Source organism: Phoenix dactylifera, chromosome 5, assembly GCF_051530095.1.
Source record: "Phoenix dactylifera cultivar Ajwa chromosome 5, Ajwa_hap1_PhDact_Kaust_v1.1, whole genome shotgun sequence".
Lineage (NCBI taxonomy): Eukaryota > Viridiplantae > Streptophyta > Magnoliopsida > Arecales > Arecaceae > Phoenix > Phoenix dactylifera.
In genome coordinates this window covers 11,851,057-11,872,414 of record NC_143194.1, presented here as the reverse complement: position 1 = coordinate 11,872,414, position 21,358 = coordinate 11,851,057, and the positions used below count along the sequence as shown (strand labels likewise).

The following is a 21,358-nucleotide window of genomic DNA, read 5'->3' as shown; positions in this document are numbered from 1 at the left end:
CTGCAATCCCGCCGGGCGTGGGTGCTTCTCCCCGGAGGCGCCATGGACGCCTCACGCAAAAAGACGAAGAGCCAGCGCGGACGAAGAAGAAGTGGACGAAGAAGAAGTTCCCGCTGCCTCCAGAGGAACGCCACCTCCAAGGGATATCCCGGTCCTCCCCAGGTTGGGGGAGAGAAGGAATACAAGGGAAGAAGAGCGCGAGGAGGCGCGATCCCGGATGGAGCGTCTGGCGCAGAGCTCAATCGGGAGGGGGGACTGAAAGGAGGGGGGATGTGATCCCGGATGAAACGCCTAGAGCGGAGTTCCGCCGGGGAGAACCTCCTTGTTGATCCCAGATGAAACGGCTAGTTGGCGGAAGTCGCGAGGGGCGCGCCTCCCGTTCCTCCAGCAGGGGTTTTCCAGCCACGCGCCGGAGAGGAGGTCCACGATCCATGGCAACCTGAATACCTTCGGCTTGGCAGACTCCACCGCACCTGCACTTATATTTATAGCCAAACTGAGGCCCCCCGGTCGTTCCGATGCGGGTGGCTCCAATAAAGGCGGGCGCACCGAATCCGGAGCCGTTCCGGCTCTCGAGGCGTATCCTCCCACGATCTCCTAAGCGTCGTTCTCCTTAATTGCATTCTTTGTGCAGGACACTCCGGACGGCATGTATCCCTCGGTCCACGTATCTCCGCTCGCGCCCAGGCCGCATCCGCCTCGAAGAACGCGCGTATCGCGGCCGCTTAACTGACACTCCTTGCAAGCAGCAACTGGCGGTCCGATTTCCCAGGTAACGCTTCAATTAGCATTTAATGCCCTTCTGGTGTTCCCCAGGCGACGCTTGGAGAGGAGGAGAAACACGATCGTAGCTGGACATGGAGAAATCCCGTCGAGTGGCAAGCGACAGGCGCGTGGCCAACGAGCGGAATTTTTCGAGGCTCGGCCCTCGGATGCCAGGCTAACCCGATGATCATCCCGGGAGCAGACTAGCCTGAAGCCCCGACCAGTCGCCTCGGCTTGCGCCAGCCTTGGCCGACCAACGAGCGGAATTTCCCGAGGCTCGGCCCTCGGATGCCAGGCTAACCCGATGATCATCCCGGGAGCAGACTAGCCTGAAGCCCGACCGGTCGTCTCGGCTTGCGCCAGCCTTGGCCGACCAACGAGCGGAATTTTCCGAGGCTCGGCCCTCGGATGCCAGGCTAACCCGATGATCATCCCGGGAGCAGACTAGCCTGAAGCCCCGACCGGTCGCCTCGGCTTGCGCCAGCCTTGGCCGACCAACGAGCGGAATTTCCCGAGGCTCGGCCCTCGGATGCCAGGCTAACCCGATGATCATCCCGGGAGCAGACTAGCCTGAAGCCCCGACCGGTCGCCTCGGCTTGCGCCAGCCTTGGCCGACCAACGAGCGGAATTTTCCGAGGCTCGGCCCTCGGATGCCAGGCTAACCCGATGATCATCCCGGGAGCAGACTAGCCTGAAGCCCCGACCGGTCGTCTCGGCTTGCGCCAGCCTTGGCCGACCAACGAGCGGAATTTCCCGAGGCTCGGCCTTCGGATGCCAGGCTAACCCGATGATCATCCCGGGAGCAGACTAGCCTGAAGCCCCGACCGGTCGCCTCGGCTTGCGCCAGCCTTGGCCGACCAACGAGCGGAATTTTCCGAGGCTCGGCCCTCGGATGCCAGGCTAACCCGATGATCATCCCGGGAGCAGACTAGCCTGAAGCCCCGACCGGTCGTCTCGGCTTGCGCCAGCCTTGGCCGACCAACGAGCGGAATTTTTCGAGGCTCGGCCCTCGGATGCCAGGCTAACCCGATGATCATCCCGGGAGCAGACTAGCCTGAAGCCCCGACCGGTCGCCTCGGCTTGCGCCAGCCTTGGCCGACCAACGAGCGGAATTTCCCGAGGCTCGGCCCTCGGATGCCAGGCTAACCCGATAATCATCCCGGGAGCAGACTAGCCTGAAGCCCCGACCGGTCGCCTCGGCTTGCGCCAGCCTTGGCCGACCAACGAGCGGAATTTCCCTGAGGCCTAACAACCCTCAGATGCCAGGCTAACCCGATGACCATCCCGGGAGCAGACTAGCCTGAAGCCCCGACCGGTCGTCTCGGCTTGCGCCAGCCTTGGCCGACCAACGAGCGGAATTTCCCGAGGCTCGGCCCTCGGATGCCAGGCTAACCCGATGATCATCCCGGGAGCAGACTAGCCTGAAGCCCCGACCGGTCGCCTCGGCTTGCGCCAGCCTTGGCCGACCAACGAGCGGAATTTTCCGAGGCTCGGCCCTCGGATGCCAGGCTAACCCGATGATCATCCCGGGAGCAGACTAGCCTGAAGCCCCGACCGGTCGTCTCGGCTTGCGCCAGCCTTGGCCGACCAACGAGTGGAATTTCCCGAGGCTCGGCCCTCGGATGCCAGGCTAACCCGATGATCATCCCGGGAGCAGACTAGCCTGAAGCCCCGACCGGTCGCCTCGGCTTGCGCCAGCCTTGGCCGACCAACGAGCGGAATTTCCTGAGGCCTAACCCTCGGATGCCTGGCTTAGCGCCGGAAGAATTTCCTGAGGCCTAACCCTCGGATGCCTGGCCTAGCGCCGGACGAATTTCCTGAGGCCTAACCCTCGGATGCCTGGCTTAGCGCCGGAAGAATTTCCTGAGGCCTAACCCTCGGATGCCTGGCCTAGCGCCGGACGAATTTCCTGAGGCCTAACCCTCGGATGCCTGGCTTAGCGCCGGAAGAATTTCCTGAGGCCTAACCCTCGGATGCCTGGCCTAGCGCCGGAAGAATTTTCTGAGGCCTAACCCTCGGATGCCTGGCCTAGCGCCGGACGAATTTCCTGAGGCCTAACCCTCGGATGCCTGGCTTAGCGCCGGAAGAATTTCCTGAGGCCTAACCCTCGGATGCCTGGCTTAGCGCCGGAAGAATTTCCTGAGGCCTAACCCTCGGATGCCTGGCTTAGCGCCGGAAGAATTTCCTGAGGCCTAACCCTCGGATGCCTGGCCTAGCGCCGGACGAATTTCCTGAGGCCTAACCCTCGGATGCCTGGCTTAGCGCCGGAAGAATTTCCTGAGGCCTAACCCTCGGATGCCTGGCCTAGCGCCGGACGAATTTTCTGAGGCCTAACCCTCGGATGCCTGGCTTAGCGCCGGAAGAATTTCCTGAGGCCTAACCCTCGGATACCTGGCCTAGCGCCGGAAGAATTTCCTGAGGCCTAACCCTCGGATGCCTGGCTTAGCGCCGGAAGAATTTCCTGAGGCCTAACCCTCGGATGCCTGGCTTAGCGCCGGAAGAATTTCCTAACCCTCGGATGCCTGGCTTAGCGCCGAAAGAATTTCCTGAGGCCTAACCCTCGGATGCCTAGCCTAGCGCCGGACGAATTTCCTGAGGCCTAACCCTCGGATGCCTGGCTTAGCGCCGAAAGAATTTCCTGAGGCCTAACCCTCGGATGCCTGGCCTAGCGCCGGACGAATTTCCTGAGGCCTAACCCTCGGATGCCTGGCTTAGCGCCGGAAGAATTTCCTGAGGCCTAACCCTCGGATGCCTGGCTTAGCGCCGGAAGAATTTCCTGAGGCCTAACCCTCGGATGCCTGGCCTAGCGTCGGAAAAATTTCCTGAGGCCTAACCCTCGGATGCCTGGCTTAGCGCCGGAAGAATCTCCTGGGGCCTAACCCTCGGATGCCTGGCTTAGCGCCGGAAGAATTTCCTGAGGCCTAACCCTCGGATGCCTGGCCTAGCGCCGGAAGAACTTCGAGAGTCAGGAGTCGGCGAGACGCTACCAAGAGTTAAAAAGAGGAAGGATGTCCGCCGAAATCCGCAGACTGCCAGATCAGCGACAACCGCTATACGTCATAAAGGAGGCGGGGAGCTCGAAGCGCGCGCGCCTTTCCGAGGGATGGCGGCAATCTCGAAGCATCACTCCCTTCACCCGTTCCCCTCCTGGTTCCAGGCTCGGAAGTGGGGGGCTACTGTTACGGAAGAACTTAGCCGCCACGCCCCACGTGACCAGCACGCGCACCCAGGAAGACTACGGCAGTCCCTTGATCCAGTAATCCGACCCCGAGTCGGATATCTTCGGCTTCGCAGCCCGACCCCGAGTCGGCTGCCCCTAGATCCAGCTGTCCGACCCCGAGTCGGATATCTTCGGCTTCGCAGCCCGACCCCGAGTCGGCTGCCCCTTGATCCAGCAGTCCGACCCCGAGTCGGTAATCTCTCGACAATGACAGGCTGTTCCCCTGAAGCACGCCGCGGCCCTCTGCTCCACTACTCCCTGCAACGGTCGTATCCGGCGCTGCTCCACGATCCCCTGTAACAGCCGTACAAAGCGGAGCTCCACTACGCCCTGTCATGGCCGTACCCAGCGCTGCCCCACGACGCCCTGTAACGGCCATGTCAGTGGCAGCTCCATCGTGCTACACGATGACCAATCCCCCAGAAGGACCCCCCAGCCTGGTATATATGCGGCTGGGGGAGAAGGGGGGAGGGAAGAAAAGGTTTTCCAGAGCATTCTCTTACCTGCTACTGCTATCTCTCCTTCTCCTTCAATCCTCTCTGACTTGATCGTCGGAGGGCCCCCACTACCCCAGTGGTGGTGCGAGGCTTGCTTGCAGGTTTTCCGGTGGAAGGTGGAGCGCAACCAACCCAACTCCAAGGGAACCCCGTTCACACCGCTGTGCCAATCGTTCTCGGTTTGGACCACCAGCAACAATAACTATTTTCGGAAAGTTGAGATTGTGTATCTTAATTTATGATCATCAAAAAAAGGAAAAGAAACCTAAACCCTACTTTCACCAAATTCTCTACTATCTTTTTTTTTTTTGAGAGAGAGAGAGAGAGAGAGAGAGATTTAAGTTAGACAAAGAGAATTCTTCCTTCTCGTAGATCAAATCAGGAACCTAATTTATTGAACTAGCTGAAAAAATGAATACTTTAATCAACAAACATATTCAATCAAAAATTAGAAAATATTTACATAATTAAATGTTTTCTAACATGATGATCTTTTGGATGTTTTATGGTCCAACCATCTATCCCACTGGTGTGCTAAGCCGCCAGCCCACCAATTTGGTTTTGCCTATTATTTGAGCACTTTGGACTAGATGTATTAATTGTGAGACTCAAATGTATCACTGGAGCTCAATTCTCAAGCTCAGAAGCTAGTTAGGTCATGAGTCCATCTTGATTACTTGTAAAAGATTAAAATTAAATACTTACTCAATGGAACTCTAGACCTAGGGTGGCATTTGGTGATCCAAATGGGAAGTGACCCAAATGGGATCATCAAGATGATCTTAGATCACTAGCGATCCTTGTTTCGAGATAATCTGATCCTCGATAATCTAAGCTTACCGTATTTGGTATATTATATTCCTATTATTTAAATCCTTGGGTATTTACAAGTAACTTGTTTGATATTTTATGAGAATCCAAAATCGCTAATCATATAATACTAAAACTACCCCTACCCCTGATATATTCTATATAATATATTTATTAATATATTAACTATTAATATACTTCACAAAAATATATTTATTAATTCTATAAATATATTAATTATTATTATAGAATTAATATTTTTATTTATAATAATATATTATTATTTTAAACACTAATATCTATTTTGATTAAAAATGAAACAAATAGAAGTTATATATTTAGGCCCCATTTGGGAAAGCTTTTGGAGGGCCAAAAAATACTTTCTCATCTCCAAAAGCACTTTTGGATGAAAAAGGGTGTTTAGTAAAAGTTTTGGAAAGTTGTTAGAGCTTTTTCAGAAAGCTAAAACAACTTTTTGGGAGACCTCCATTTTGAAGTTTTCCAAAAAAGCTATTTTGAGCTTTGTCGGAAAGTTATTTTTTTGACCAAAATACTTATAATAAAATATAATAATTACATACTTTATCCTTTTATAAATCTAAAAATTTAGTGGAGCCCTAACAAAGAACCCTAGCTGTAGATCAGGCTCCCCTCCGTGCAAGAAAAGGTATTCTTATTTTCTATTATTATTTTATACCTTTATTATTGTATTATACTATAAATATAATATTATATTACATTATATCATAATACATTAATATGTTATGTTAAATAATTTAATATTATGTTATATTATGAAAAATTAAATTTATGCTATAATTATAATATTTTATACCTTTATTATTGTATTATACTATAAATATAATATTATATTACATTATATCATAATACATTAATATGTTATGTTAAATAATTTAATATTATATTATATTATGGAAAATTAATGTACGCAAATAATTATAATATTTGGTAGCTTTATTCTTGTATTATACTAAAAATATAATATTATATTACATTATATCATTACACATTGATATGTTATGTTACATAATTTAATATTATATTAAATTATTATACTATAGTATACAATATTATATTATATTACAGTAATATTATACTATATCATATATATATATATATATATTAATGTATGTTATATTTTATTATGCTCTGCTGTATAATAATATGTAATATCCTTTATGGTAGTTTTGTCTTACAAAAGTATTTTTTCAATTTGTTTGCCAAACACATATTAAAGTGATATAACACTTTAGAAATATGGTTACTAAACAGCAAACAGTTTTTTATAAAAACTCTACTTCAGTGAGCTCTACTTCCAACAGCTCCTCCAAACAGAACTTTAGTAATTTCATAATACCAATATAAAGTGCAGTAATATATTTGTATTGTAATTAAGAATTATAATTTAATAATAATATAACAGTAATGTATAATATATTATATATCATAAATATAATTTTAGTCAAAGATTGCTGCTCTGGATTAGAATCTGGATCAGGTGAAAATTTGAGAAGTGGATATGCTTTAGAATCACAGCTTATAAGATCAGAATATAATAAAATATAATGAATGCCAGCACCAAATGCCCCATAAAAGCCATCGTATGCAGGTCAAAAACTGAACCTGAGGTGGGTGCCGTACTACTTGACAAAAGCGGCGGAACTGCGTGCAATGGCTGAGCTCCATGCGCGAGCCCTTGTCAAAGGAAAATAATAGTTTTTTTCCCTGCAAATCAGAGCCGAATATATAAATGAAAGCGTGGAAAAAATTTGTCTCTTTTGTGCCGATGAATAGCGACGTCTTCCCACCGCCGGAGACTCTTCTACTCTGGGAATCGGAAGCGGAGAGATTCTCCCATATTCGTCCCCTCTCCCAAAAATAAATGGTTCTCTCCACTTCTTCGGAGTCGTCATCGCCCTCGCCATCTTAGAGAGTGCGTGGGAGATGAGAAGGAGCGCCTCCGACGGGGTCGAGGAGGAGGAGCAGCAGGTGATCTCTGAAGGAGGAGGGAGAGGTACGTGGAAGCACGCGGCGTTCCACGTGGCGACCACCATCGCCACGCCGGCGGCCTATGCTCCCTTGCCCTTTGCTCTCGCCTCACTTGGCTGGCCTCTTGGTATTCTCCTCCTCCTTTTCGCTTCCTCATCTCTGTAGAGAAAACGTTTTAGGAGAAATCTCTGGGCTCATTCGACCATCCATCCGACCTTAGCTCAGTTGGTAGAGCGGAGGACTGTAGTTGAGCAGGTTAATCCTTAGGTCGCTGGTTCGAATCCGGCAGGTCGGATTTTTTTTTTTTTTTCTATGAAATTTTTTTCTTGCTTGGAAGTGCTGTGTGCTGAAGTCAAAACTTCTTTTTTTATTTTCCTAATAATAACTATTATTATAAATCATTTTTTAATTCGATTGACATGTTTAAAATTTTAATTTGCATGTATGGTTGTTGTTAAAGCATCAAGCACTGTGAAAGAATGCATTGTTCTTTCCAATTAGCATCTCTTTTTTTTTTTTTTTTAACTGCTAGGTGCTGAAGTGAAAGCTTCTTTTCTTCCTTCCTAATCATAACTATTTTAAATCATTTTGTGATTCAAGTGGCATGTTTAAAATTTTGATTTACATGTACGGCTCTTATTAAAACATCAGGCACTGTGAAGGAAGGCATTGTTGTTTTTCCAATTTGGATCATTGAAAAGGCATAGGAACTCACCTTGAAGCCTTTGAGTGCCCAAAGACTAACTACCAAGAGAAGGAATATGCAGTTCAATTGTACAAAAGTAATGAGAATCATGATGTAAAGATGAAATTAAACCGAAGACTGGAAAACATATCATGGACGAGGTCAGGCACACGAAAGCCTAAAAAGCAATGGCCCTAAGCTCATAGCCAGAAACCGAAAGCTCATGTCTAAGACCGATCCAAGATGGTGTGAATATACAATTTTGAAATTACAAATGTCTAAAACTTTAAAAATGTAGGAAAATATATGTTTGTTGAGTTTAATAAATATTTATTCCATTAAGCAAGTCGGTATGTATCGTGAAGCCTTAGAGTATGTCAGTTGATACACCATAATGTGAAGCAATATTGAGTTGTAATGAGTCCATTTTTACTGCCCAAAGGTTACAAAGGGTGGGCATCATGCTTAAGAGACCTCAACATATTTCGTGCTACATGATAAGATATGCATATATGGTGCAGAGCATTTTCTAAAATTCAGAGGATCTACATGAGAAAGCATCGATCAGTGTGTACTAATATTTGTTTTTATTGAAATAGGAACAACCATATTATTGACAGGAACGAAAAATAGAGATAAAAATTTGAAAAAGATGCAAAAGAGTAAAGATAATGTTCAGATCATACACCTATTAAGGTATAGGCAGTTGTGAGGAACAAAATTGAAATTGATCCTAATGATAAAGATTCTAAAGGAGACCACAAATTCTAAGGATTAATCTGGATTTATGGTAAGATTTTAAGCATTTGAGGTTATCTTCTTCCTAAGGAACTTCCTACATGAAAGAAAAGAGAAAGAAAATAAATACAGTTTATTGACGCGGAGCATTTGAAGAAATGGTTCACTGAACATTAGATGCAAGGCAAATAATAGGACTATACCATATCAAGATATACGTAAAGACTAATACTAGAAATTGTGGTGGCAACGCAAGTGAGATTCTATGATTTGGGACTTATACTGATGTTGATCTTTATTCTTGATCTATTTACATTTGTTGTGGATGAATAATTGTTGAAAATAAGAAATTTCCAGGATATGATGTCTGCAGTTGATGGTGATGCACATGCGAACTAATATTTAGGAAGAAAAGCTATCGAGAAGAAGGCTTCAAATATTAACAGAATCATAATATGTACGGTGTATGCAATTTAATAAGGAATTAAGAGGGAGAAATGATGATTCAGAACTCTTGCTCTCGTAGCTTAATTATACAATCAGTTCTGGATAACGGATTGTGCCGAAAAGAAATAAGCTGGATAAATGAAGTGAAAAGCTGCATGCCACTTAGTATCGAATAATGAGTTTATATGATAATGGTGTGGCTTGTACATGGCTCATGGATTTTAGCACTCGCAAAGGGTTATGCTCATGAGCGGACATCACAAAAATGACCCTATTAAGGTGATAGTTTGGTAAATGGTAATGGCAGAGAGGATAAGCTTAAGATTGAATGCATTAGAGGAGACAAATGGTCATGCTGGTTATAGACGAGTTCCTGCATTTACGATCATGTGGGATGTATATGGAATATCAGTGGAGGCTTTCATAATAAGTGCTAGTAATTGCCAAAAGGCCAAGAATGGTTGGCAAGACCTTAGATAGCTAAGTGAAAAAGTTTGGAGAAACAACTGACAAATCTTGCATTGGTAGATAGATAGCCCTCAAAGGGAATGAGAAAGGATTTACTTGTCTAACTTAAACCAAGTAGTAATTGGCTTCATGGAAACTATAAATAGCAAGCCTTATCCCAAATGGACCAATTTAGGGATTTCTCTAGTGCTATTCAAAAGGGCTAAACTAAGCCCCCAGTAAGATGGTGCAGATTGGATCTCACAGCTTTCATACAGGTTTTTCCAAGTGGCTTTCAATCCTTTTATTCAAATATCAGCCCCATTCTATAATATATGTTTCACCAGTTTTGTGTTATCATCTGCATGACTGCATCACTTTGCATTACCAATTCTTTGTCTTCCTAATAGACATGTATGCATAATTTCTTTCTTATTTTCTATCTTCACAACATCAGTCATCTTATCTTTATGCATTCTATGCATTTCCAACATTTAAACACATAGACATTATCCTCCTATGCAATCGACGATGGCACAAGTCTGTATATTTTTCCCTTCCTCCATTCTACTCTAAGATACTATGAAAAGTTTTGTCTTTTCGAAATGATCTTGATAGTGGTTGCTAGGAAAAAAAGTTGGCAAGGCTATGGTATTTGTTGCACTCACATCTGATGAATGATTCTGATCCTTTTGAATGTAGATCCAAGAACACGATTTCTCTGAAAATGATCCTCCAATCTGAAAATGCAACATTAAGAAGTCTTATTTTCCTGACATATGAGAAATTCAATTACTTGAATCTTCATGAATCTCTCAATTTTCTTTAATTGCACTAAATTCTCTGATAGAATCCTTCATATTTTTGGTTAGTTGAAGACTAGAATTAAATTTTGGTCATTCTGGTTTTAATTCAGGTGTTTGCAGTTTGGTTGGTGGAACGCTCACGACATGGTATTCCAGTTTGTTAATTGCTTCATTATGGGAATGGAATGGAAAGAAGCACGCTACTTATCGTCTACTTGCAAAGAGTATATATGGTTAGTTCCTTTCAACTAAAAATAAAGTGTTCTACAAAGATTAGTAAATTAAAGCAACTCTTCTTGATTATGAAGTAAACTAGTGAAGTGTTTCTAACATTTTAATTGCTTTGTAATCTATTAGTTTCCTTAACTTGTGAAAAGTAGTGACATGTTGTCTTCCAGAAATGGGCTATCATTTAATTAGTCTTAAACACATCCCAACACCACAAATATATGCATGTGCACAATGTAATTGAAAGGAAGAAAAGCTTTATAGTTCGTCCTCTATTTATGATCTGATCAGGGAGAAGAAAAATTTTCTTCAACCCACTCAACTCAAATCTCTCGGAAGATAACTAGAAGAGGATAGAAGAATTATTAAAGTAGGGCTTTAAGTCTCATTTCTTTTATTAATGATTAAAAAAATGAAGTACATAGCCTCTATTTATAATGTGAGGTCCGCCCAAATACAATTTGGCTCGGATCTTTCTTCCTAAACTTAGTAGGACTCTCTTTCCTAAAATAGACGTTACTAGTAGAAATCTTTTAGAAAAAGCTAAAAATCTTGAGGGGGTAGATCTCGACTTATGTTGCTTCACCTGATTCTTCTCAGATAGAGAGCTACGTCTAGCCAAAGTCTTATCCGAAAAAAAAAATTTGGTTTGATCGGCCCGTTTTGGGCCCCAATCGATGAAATTTGGACTATATCGCTTGGGGCGCCGGCCCCTAAGGGCATGGCGTCACGTCGTAGATATCAAAAAATTGTCTGATTTAAAAAAAAAAAAAAAAACCATCTCAATCAGACGTCGTATGACCAAGTTATGGTCTCTAAAAGCTTTGGCTTGCGACTCGACTTTCTATTGTAGTGGATCTTGCTCCTAGTCTCTGTCTAGCTCTGCTCGTAGTGGCCAAAATAGTGCACATCGATCTGGAGATCCTCTTGGATCAAGTTACTAGAAAAAAAAGAGGAAGAGGGGAAAGAGAAAATAAAGAGGAAGAGGAGAAAGAATGTGAAAACAAAACAGGAGTTTGAGAAAAGGGAAGATGGGAATTCTTATGATTGATATGGTATAATGTGGCTCGTAAACTTTATGTATCTAAGCATGGGCTATACAACTAATCTCTACTCCTCATATTGTTAATGGTACACCTAAGATCATTTGTCTCTTGAGCCAATGAATGAAGGTCCATCTTTCCTTGCTTGCTTGAGTTCTTGACACTTCAGAAAGAATATTAGCAAGACAAGCTTGTCCTTATTTAAAGGAGAACAATTTCTTTTGTGGAAACTCTATCTATCTATCTGCCTGCCTTTTAAAATAAATATTAAATTTTATAGTTTTCTTGCAAAATAAATAAGGAACTGTTCTTCAAGTTATTAGGTTTTTATTTGGGCTTCAAAAACTTAGGTAGATTGCCTGTCAACCACAAGAGCAGGCCAATCGGGATTTATGTCTCTACTGTCATGTGATCATGATTGGTAAATAAAAATCTTGTCTTTGCGAGGAGTTCAGATATCCTAGTGTGCAACTTAGGATGATTTAAAACTTTATGATGCATGATTGATTGATTAGGACCCCAAAACTTATGCAGTGGTATTAGATATGGTGTCGATCATCCTCCCAACTACCAACTGGAACAACCCTTCTTTTGAAGAGTTTCTTCACTTTTTTATTGCAACTTGAGTGGTGTTCCATGAATGCATCATCTTATCTTGATCTAACTTTCTACTCACTGAGCAAATATCTTGTGTACCAAATTCTCTTATAAAAATAAAAAGAAGTAGCAAAATAAAAAATATTGGATAAGGATTGTGCTAAAAACAGGAAAAGAGAGAACTGAGGCCAAGTAGAAATAGAGGGATGGTTGTTGGGGTTTTTTAGAGATAGGTGGGGGTCCATACTGTTGGGAGAGAGAGGATAAGAATTGTTAAGAAATTAAACAACTTTTTAAGATGGAGAGAAACATCGAGAGAGAGGATTGTTTAGATGGATGAGGATAGGAAAAGAATACTTGTATTAGGAGATTTGAATTTAAATAAAGAAGAAAATTTTCTCTTTCATATTTACACATGCTATCGATTCTATTAAATAAAGCTTTATATGAATAACTAATTGAAATTCTGGCAAGGGTCAAATTTGATAGACCTAAAAGCCGCATGATTGATTGATTAGGACCCCAAAACTTATGCAGTGGTATTAGATATGGTGTCGATCATCCTCCCAACTACCAACTGGAACAACCCTTCTTTTGAAGAGTTTGTGGGGGTCCATACTGTTTGGGAGAGAGAGGATAAGAATTGTTAGGAAATTAAACAACTTTTAAGATGGAGAGAAACATCGAGAGAGAGGATTGTTTAGATGGATGAGGATAGGAAAAGAATACTTGTATTAGGAGATTTGAATTTAAATAAAGAAGAAAATTTTCTCTTCCATATCTACACATGCTATCGATTCTATTAAATAAAGCTTTATATGAATAACTAATTGAAATTCTGGCAAGGGTCAAATTTGATAGACCTAAAAGCCGCTGCCCTCCCCCCCCCCCCCCCCCCCCCCCCCCCTCCCCTTCTCTTTAATATAGTGTAGATATAGATGAAAGGAGGCAAAAGCTAAAGTTAGAAATTTTCAAATTCAGGTAAAATTGAATGAAAACATTTTTTTCATCAAACCTTCATCTCAAGAACCATGATTTTATATTGTTTCTCTGTTTCTCCACTGAATGTATTATTTTTCTTCTTAGGATCCTGGGGTTATTGGTTTGTGACACTCTTTCAACAAGTGGCTTCTTTGGGCAATAACATTGCTATCCATATTGCTGCTGGAAGCAGTCTTAAGGCAAGTCTTCGATACCATGCATTTATTCATCCTAGTGGATACCAGCTAACTAACTTGAATCATTTCTGTTTTTTTCTCAGGCAGTGTTCAAGTATTATCATAGGGATGGTACTTTAACATTACAGGATTTCATTGTTTTCTTCGGGGTCTTTGAGCTGCTTTTATCACAACTCCCAGATATTCACTCACTGCGGTGGGTAAATGCCTTGTGCACGTTTAGTACCATAGGCTTTGCTGGAACAACCATTGGTGTGACCATATACAATGGTAAATTCATTATACTTGTTTTCTCTTTGTTAATTCACAGATATGACTTATTAGATCAAATCAATGAATACAGCTTAACTTTGCTCCTGTTCTTTTCAGTTTAAATGCTAGAATTAGCATGCAATATTATTTCCTTTGAGGATCATTATGTTTTGTAAAGTTACTGTTAACATTTTTTGCATTGGCTAGCTTCATCAATTGTAAATTTACTTCTATATTAAGGATATTTAGGCTGGCAAGAACTTCTAAGGGGCTTCTCAATTATACTTTCTATGTCACTGTCCCGCCAACAAGGCTTGCCATATGTTTGTATTCGAAACAGAAACAAAGGGGCATATATGAACTTCGATATACGTATAGAGGGATGTTATATCTATACAAGAATACTCTTTTTTGTTATATAATCTTATGATTACTGATATCCCGATACATTTTCCAAGAACATGAAATGCAGGTATATTTTTATAATTTAACCAAAAAAGTCAGTATTCCAGTTACCTGTGAATTTCTACATTTTCTTTTCTAATCTCAAGTACTACATGTTTTAACTTATTCCCTACTGAACACTTTGCTCCATTGTTGTTGGTAGCCTTTATTACCCTCTACATCTCCATTTCTATCTCATGGAATCCTCATTATACAAGGTATCTACTACTTAGAACAACTACTAACTATTTACTAGGGAATGTAAAGAAATATAACTAAACTACTTAGGTTCAAGCATTGCCTTTTACAGTTGTCTTTCTGTTCTAGAACTATTTTAATTTAGGATGATCCTGTTATAATCTTACTGAGATTTAATTTCCAGCTGAGTGAATGGATTATATACACATGAGTTGTGAGACTGATAGTTAAGCATGTCTCAAAAGGAAAGAAGGCACAGAATTGGATCCATAGTCCATAGCATACCTCAAGACTTCTGATTATCATGGGCAAAGCTGGCTTCCTCCCAAATAGCATGACATCATGCAGAAGATCCATGGATACTGAACTACAATTTTCTTGAGGTCCAAAATTTGTGTGTTTACTAGTCTCTGCAAATGGAATTTACATTTAACATTGCTGTGGTGAAACTGCAGGCAGGTAACCAAATCCAACAGCAACCAGCACAACTGCACGGCTCTCATTAGATTGCCAACTGAAAGGAAGAAACGAACAGGTAAAAAACTAAAAGAATATAGACTGAAGGTGGCAGGATGAGACATCATGCAGTCCCTCCTCGCAGTTCGGAAACATTTTTTTAAGTGAAATTGGGTTCGGGATGCGGCAAAGCTAATTCAAAGGCATGCAATATCGGCTTGCACTTCATGATCACGCTTGTGGACAATTGTCATTATTTCTACCAAAATGTCTTGGACCTCCAAAAGTATGGCCCTGAGATGGTCCAATTATTCAAAAGAAAAAAGAAAAAGTAACCTAAGGGATTAGAGGAGGACGAAAATAGGAGTGTCCACATTCTTAACCCAAACAAGGGAAAACTCAAAAGCAAGGTTGCCTAAATCAGTATCAGTACATGTATCGGTCAGCCACTGGTTGGGTACGGTATCGGTTTGGTATCATACCTGCACACAGTATTACATGGCATGCTGGTCTGATGATGACATGCCTATTTGTTTTTTTTTAGTTTTTTAATTTTTTTTTAACATTTAATGAAATGTAATCAATTGTTTTTATTCTTTAAATGATTTTTTTAACTCTAATTTGATGTTTCTTAATATCTTTTGATGTTTTTATTAAGGTGAACCTCCTAATTTGATATTTTTATCATCTAATACATCTTAAATGATGCTTCTCAACCCTAAATAGACCATAATTATATCATGAAATGAAATTAAAGTAGATCAAGCAGTATATTTGTAAAAAAAATAGTGGAATACAAAATATATAATTAATTAGATGTATTTAAAGTACAACATACATACGAATATTTAAAATCTGGTGGAGTGTCGATGTCTCTCGTAGATGTCTGGATCATTAACATAATTAGGAGGTACATCAGTCCACCTCTCTATTCACTGTGTACATGATCGCCCCCAAACTTGAATAAATGAACACTAAATTTAGGTCGAGAGTAGCTTGCATACCCTTAAACAAGCTTCAAATTTTGCAGTTATTTTTTTGTTATTATTTTATTTGTTCAAAATTTTTAAAAAATAAAAATATACTTTTGATTTAAAAAAGTATAGATTTAACAAAAATTAAAAATTTTAGTGCCATTATATAGATCATTCATAAATCTACAATATATCATGAAATCATACTAAATTCAAAATTTTTAGCATAACCTCCTCTATTTTTTTCATTTTTTTTTCCAATTTTTGGCCTAAAAAGGAAAGAAAATGAAGAAATAGAGAGTGGGAGAGTAGGAATACCTTGAAAGAAGCTTGGATCTTATGCTTTTATTGTTGAAATCGGTGTTTATGTTTATTTTCATGGGAATTTTTGGAGAAAATTGAAGAGAGGAGGTGCGAGAAGCAACAAGAGCTTCTCACGCCCTTTTCTTCAATTATAAAAGGGGAGGGGGGGTGAAACCAGACTGAATCGGTCAGTGCGAACCACCGGGTTTGCATCGGTTCCACTCAGAAGCTCTTGATTCAAAGTGGCTTGCACGGGTTTGGTGCATTTTTCATTTTGTGGGAGAGAACCTTGCCCAGTTTGGTTCGGTACGCCCAGAATCAGGCAATTCGAGGCGCATACTATGCTCAAAAAGAGAGTAAAATAATAAGAGTTCATTAATTTTTTTAGAAGAAATAGCACAAATTAAGTTGTATATTTCACAATGAAACCATTACAAAGAAGATTCAACCCATTCCAAATTAAGAGATGAGATAATGCAGAGACAACATAAAGGACAATGAGATCATAAGAAAGAACACAGAACCGTGGTGGTGGTGGGAAGGGCAAAGAGAAATGGAGAGAGAGGGGGGCACAACTAAGATTTGAGAAAGAGAGAGCAATGGAGGGAGAGAGGGGAAAAGGGAAAGAAAATGTAACACTAATTTAGGAGAGATGGAGAGGGAGATAGGACCAAAGCCATGACAAAGTATGGAAATGTTGCCTTAAAGATATGGATGGCCGAATGCCATAGGCTGCAAATTTACTGGGAGTCTGAATGGCATCAGCAAGATCACCAGTAAAGGAAAGACAACAGATATTCCATTTTCCACATGCTGGCCTTGAAGTGTTTTGTCCTCAGCAAAAACTTTTCCACCTCCATCATCTCCTCCCTCTCTCTTTTTGGGCTCTTCCATCCACCTCACCTCCACCATCTCTACCTCTATTTGAAAATGCAGATTCCAATGATGCCTCATGGTCTCTTCACAAGCCATAGAAACAAGAGAAGGGGTTACAAGGGTCCAAGATCTTAGAAGTTGATTTTTTTTTTTGGCTTCTTGGTATAATTTCTTCTGATATAAATAAAATATGCTCATGCCTCAAAACGGGCATTTGGAGCATGAAATGGGGACACGGCAAAGTTGCAATAATTCCCTAGTTTTGGCTTTTCTTCTCCAAGATTTGAATGTTAAGAACTTCAAATAAGAATCGTTATGTTTTGGCAACTTCTTATGTGTGTGTGTGTTCGTGTGCATGTGTAGATTACGTACATGTATATTATGTGCATATGTGTTAGTCTATGTATGCATGAACATGTATATTATCTCTGTGTGTGAGAGAGAGAGGGAGATAATACACATGGTGTGAAGAAAAGAGTTTACGCCTTCTACAAAATTTTAGAATATATTGACAACTAACAGTGGTATCATTAATGTTGCTTTCCTTCTACTCTTTAGTTTCACTATCTCTTTGATGTTGAATCCTGAGGTTGTTTGCTCGTTTGTCTACAATTACACAAGGGAAATGTTTGATACATTTGCTGTATATAGCACATATCTAAACATGCAGGCCATGAAACTAGTAATGAAATGCAGTAAAATTTAATCAGGAAACAGTGGACAAGACAATGGATAGCATGATCTCTAGGTTTTCTATATGATGGTGGTTACCAAGTTTTCCTCTTTTTTTTGTAGGAGAAAAGATTGACAGGAAGTCAATCAACTACACATTGCAAGGGAGCACTTCCTCTAAAATTTTCAAAGCTTTTAATGCTCTAGGTGCGATTGCTTTCTCATTTGGAGATGCCATGCTTCCAGAAATACAGGTGGAACATCTTGGAATGATTATTTCATCAGCATTTTCTGTTTCTGGTTGCATTGAGCATATTTTTTTTATCAGTAAACTTAATGTTCTATATTTTACTGCTTAAATTGTCGTCTACAGCCAAGGAAATGATCTTCACAGATTGTATGCAAATTGAGCTAATCTAGTACAATTTCAAAATTATTAACATTATGTGAATAAGCTTGACTATAGGAATTATATCGGAAACTAGCCATAATTTTAGCAATGCTGCATAACACATTAGAGTTAGTAAAAATCTGGTGGAAGAACTGTGAGTCATCTTTTATTAGGAAAAAGAAAGATATCATTAATTTTTTTCGTTGAAAAATGTTTAACACTTAAACTAGATGCCTCGATAACTTAAAAGAAAGTCCAACTAGTATATTCATATCATAATATGGTTTAGTTGAATGGTATCTCCTGTACGTGATTGGGCACGTATATTAGATGGGAGAAAATATCGTATACTTAGCATTCATGACCTTATAGCTGTCTCAAATTATGAGTCGTTTGTCTTTTTATTTTGTTATTTTTATTCCTTTTTATTGGGAAAAAGGAATTTTGTTCTGATGCAGCAAGAAAGAACTCTGAACCAAGGTTTGTTGAATCGTGCCGAGCCGGCCGGTTCGGGGTGTATCAAACCAGACCAGTCGGCTACCGGCACGATTCAGTCCATCGATTCGAAACAAAGGAAGATGGAGGAGAGAGAGGAAAAGAAAGAGGAACGGAGACGGAGATGGAGAGTGAGGGAGAGAGGGAGGGAGAGAGAGACCTCTCGGCTCGTCAGTAGGGGTTTCCCCTATTTCATTCTGAAATAGGGGGATGCCCTTAATTTTGTTGATTATTTTGAACTGAAGTCCACAAGCAATTTGCCAACTTCACTTAACTTCACTTAAGTAAAGTTGGCAAACAGTTTGCCAATTTCAATTCGAAATCAATAAAAAATTGAACTCGGTAAATGGTTTGCCGACTTTAGTTTGAAGTATTCAATAAAAAAAATACTGTAATCCTAGAATGGCACTGTATGGGCCTGTACCATACCATGCTGGTCGCGACTAGCGTGAACCCTAGAACCGGTTCGGCGAATCTTGCTCTAAACTGAATTAGTAATACTTGTAAGAGATCTTAGTTTCCACCAATATGTGTTTGTGATGCTATTCAGATATGTGACATAGTTATTAGGTGTTCAAGCATCGTTAAACAATGGACACGGGCCTTTAAGAAACCAGACAGCAGAATGGAAGATCTCTAGATTCACTAACTGTAGTTACTATATATTTGCAACATTTTTCAAACAGGTGACGTGTCTCAAGTCTCCAGCTTTCCAGAAGGACCTTAAAGAATTCCAACATAGGGAAACAAAAAGTACATCTGCAAATGTGTTTAAAGATCTTTTCTTATGTATATAAAATATAAGCAGTTGATCTAACTGCAGTACAATTTGATAAAAATGACATTTTGATAAGTATTATGTTAGAGCAGACTATTTTACCTAAAATTACAAAAAAAATGACAGAGTAGTAATGATATCATGGTTTGATGTGATGAAATCTCGAGGAGTGTGGATGAAGTCTACAATTTCGTGACAGGTCAGGAATCGAAAATTTAAAGCATCCAGATAACAGTTAATGTTTTTACATTATTTTTATAATAAATCTGGTATTCCAATTTAAGATTTATATGGACACATTTACATAGAGGCTAAGTGCTATCAATTGAGCGGATGGTGTATTCATTTAATAATATATAAATATGCGACTCTCTTACCAGAATACTGTAAAGGAACCTGCAAAGAGGAACATGTACAAAGGTGTATCAGCTGCATATGGAATTATTGTTTTGACCTACTGGCAACTGGCTTTCACTGGATATTGGGCATTTGGTTCCCAAGTTCAGCCCTACATCTTGTCCTCCCTCACCATTCCAGGATGGACAATCGTCATGGCAAATATATTTGCTGTTATTCAAATATCAGGATGCTTTCAGGTACCTTTCCTTCATCCCTATCAAAAGCTGTAATTTAACACGTATGCTTTTCGATGTAGTGCAGATAATGCAAGCAATTTAAAACATATATCTTGATGAATTTTTTTCACTTCATACTTCTTCCAATATAAGCAGTGTGGTCCCGATTGCCATCTATTAGATAGGAAAAACAAACAATCTGTTCACACACGTATTCTGATGCATTTTATATTTTCAGATATACTGCAGGCCAACGTATGCATACTTTGAAGAACAAGTTCTGTCTAAAAATACAACTTATGGCATGCGCATCCAAAATGCTCTATGGAGACTTGCTCTCACCTCCATCTATATGGCTTTGATTACTCTAACTGCTGCTGCCATGCCGTTCTTTGGAGACTTTGTTTCCATTTGTGGAGCTATTGGGTTCACCCCTCTAGATTTTGTGTTCCCAGCTTTAGCTTTTCTAAAATCTGGAAGAATGCCCAAGAACAGCAGACTGAAACTTCTGGTGCAGATATTTAACCTTGCCATTGCTATTTGGTTCTCGTTTGTTGCAATACTGGGTTGCATAGGTGCTGTTAGGTTCATTGCTCTTGACATCAAGACATACAAGTTCTTCCATGACATGTGATCTTATATTTTAGCTCAGCCGTATCCCTGTCATCAGGGTATCGATTAGCTTTCTGGATTCTGGGCTTAAGCCTGCAGGTATAGATTGAGTTGCAAAACATTTAACGTATACCTGTAACTTGTAAAATATTAAAAAAAAAAACATCTTGAAACACCTGCAAACTATAGCCCTGTAAGTATCTTAAGGACACATCACTTGCATTATATCAAACATTTCCATATTATCTTGCCTATAGGTACTTGATATAGTCAAGTGTTGCAGATTACGCTGTTAGACTGAACGGCAGTGAGTTGGATACAGTCAAATTGACTCCAGAGTCCAGACCATTCATGGAAGTGTTTGATCTACCGAAGCTTGTTTGACAAATTCAGGAATCCAATTTAAATCTTAATATTTCTATTATGTAAATTTTTTGAGATAATTGTATTATGTAAATTTTTTTCAGATAATTGTACACGACCATCTTGTTTAATGAGGCTGTGGATTGTGAAGATATACATAAACAAATGATTATATGAAATCTCTTTACTTTCACTATCTTCTTTCATAATCATGGTCCTACAAGCAGAATTGAAATCACATGATTGAGTTGATAGATTATGCAGCAAGAGGTTGTGCAGCATAACTGATCAAAATTGAAGGGGCTTACCTGAAAATTCGAATGGATGGTGAAACCTAAGGAGCATCCTATAGAACACTAAGCTTGATCAGCAAGTGGGCCTTCTTTATTTATTAAGTGATTGAGGAATTCTATAGTAGCTAATAGAATGTCTTGTTTTCTGAGGACAGTTATTATCTATAGAAAGCATGGTCTGTCGTACTGCTACATACCAGGCCCC

At 40.7% G+C, this 21,358-nt stretch overlaps 1 protein-coding gene and 1 non-coding gene across 3 annotated transcripts; both read left to right on the top strand.

The window, feature by feature from the left end:
* The first annotated feature begins 7,111 nt into the window (after positions 1 to 7,111).
* LOC103716583 (GABA transporter 1-like) lies at positions 7,112 to 21,056 on the top strand. Of its 2 annotated transcripts, none has more exons than XM_088721649.2 (7): positions 7,112 to 7,429; positions 10,536 to 10,658; positions 13,380 to 13,478; positions 13,559 to 13,741; positions 17,770 to 17,900; positions 19,691 to 19,906; positions 20,124 to 20,647. In XM_088721649.2, the coding sequence occupies exons 1-7, from the start codon at positions 7,258 to 7,260 to the stop codon at positions 20,517 to 20,519; spliced, it is 1,320 nt and encodes a 439-aa protein (XP_088577775.2). In that variant the 5' UTR covers positions 7,112 to 7,257; the 3' UTR covers positions 20,520 to 20,647. The 2 variants fall into 2 exon arrangements, with proteins under 2 accessions (XP_088577775.2, XP_026664052.2); XM_026808251.4 differs by having other exon boundaries at positions 7,115 to 7,429; positions 13,380 to 13,474; positions 13,555 to 13,741; positions 20,124 to 21,056.
* On the top strand, positions 7,513 to 7,597 carry TRNAY-GUA (transfer RNA tyrosine (anticodon GUA)). The gene is given in 2 exon segments: positions 7,513 to 7,549; positions 7,562 to 7,597. It is a non-coding gene; the product is annotated as a tRNA-Tyr (tRNA).
* Positions 21,057 to 21,358: the final 302 nt, after the last annotated feature.

What these genes read in the sequence shown, in the direction of transcription:
- LOC103716583 (XM_026808251.4), top strand. Translation starts at nt 7,258, where the DNA reads ATGAGAAGGAGCGCCTCCGACGGGGTCGAGGAGGAGGAGCAGCAGGTG. An exon ending in CTGCTGGAAGCAGTCTTAAG is followed by an intron (nt 13,475 to 13,554) that starts GCAAGTCTTCGA and finishes TTTTTTTCTCAG; the next exon opens with GCAGTGTTCAAGTATTATCA. An exon ending in CCATGCTTCCAGAAATACAG is followed by an intron (nt 17,901 to 19,690) that starts GTGGAACATCTT and finishes CTCTCTTACCAG; the next exon opens with AATACTGTAAAGGAACCTGC.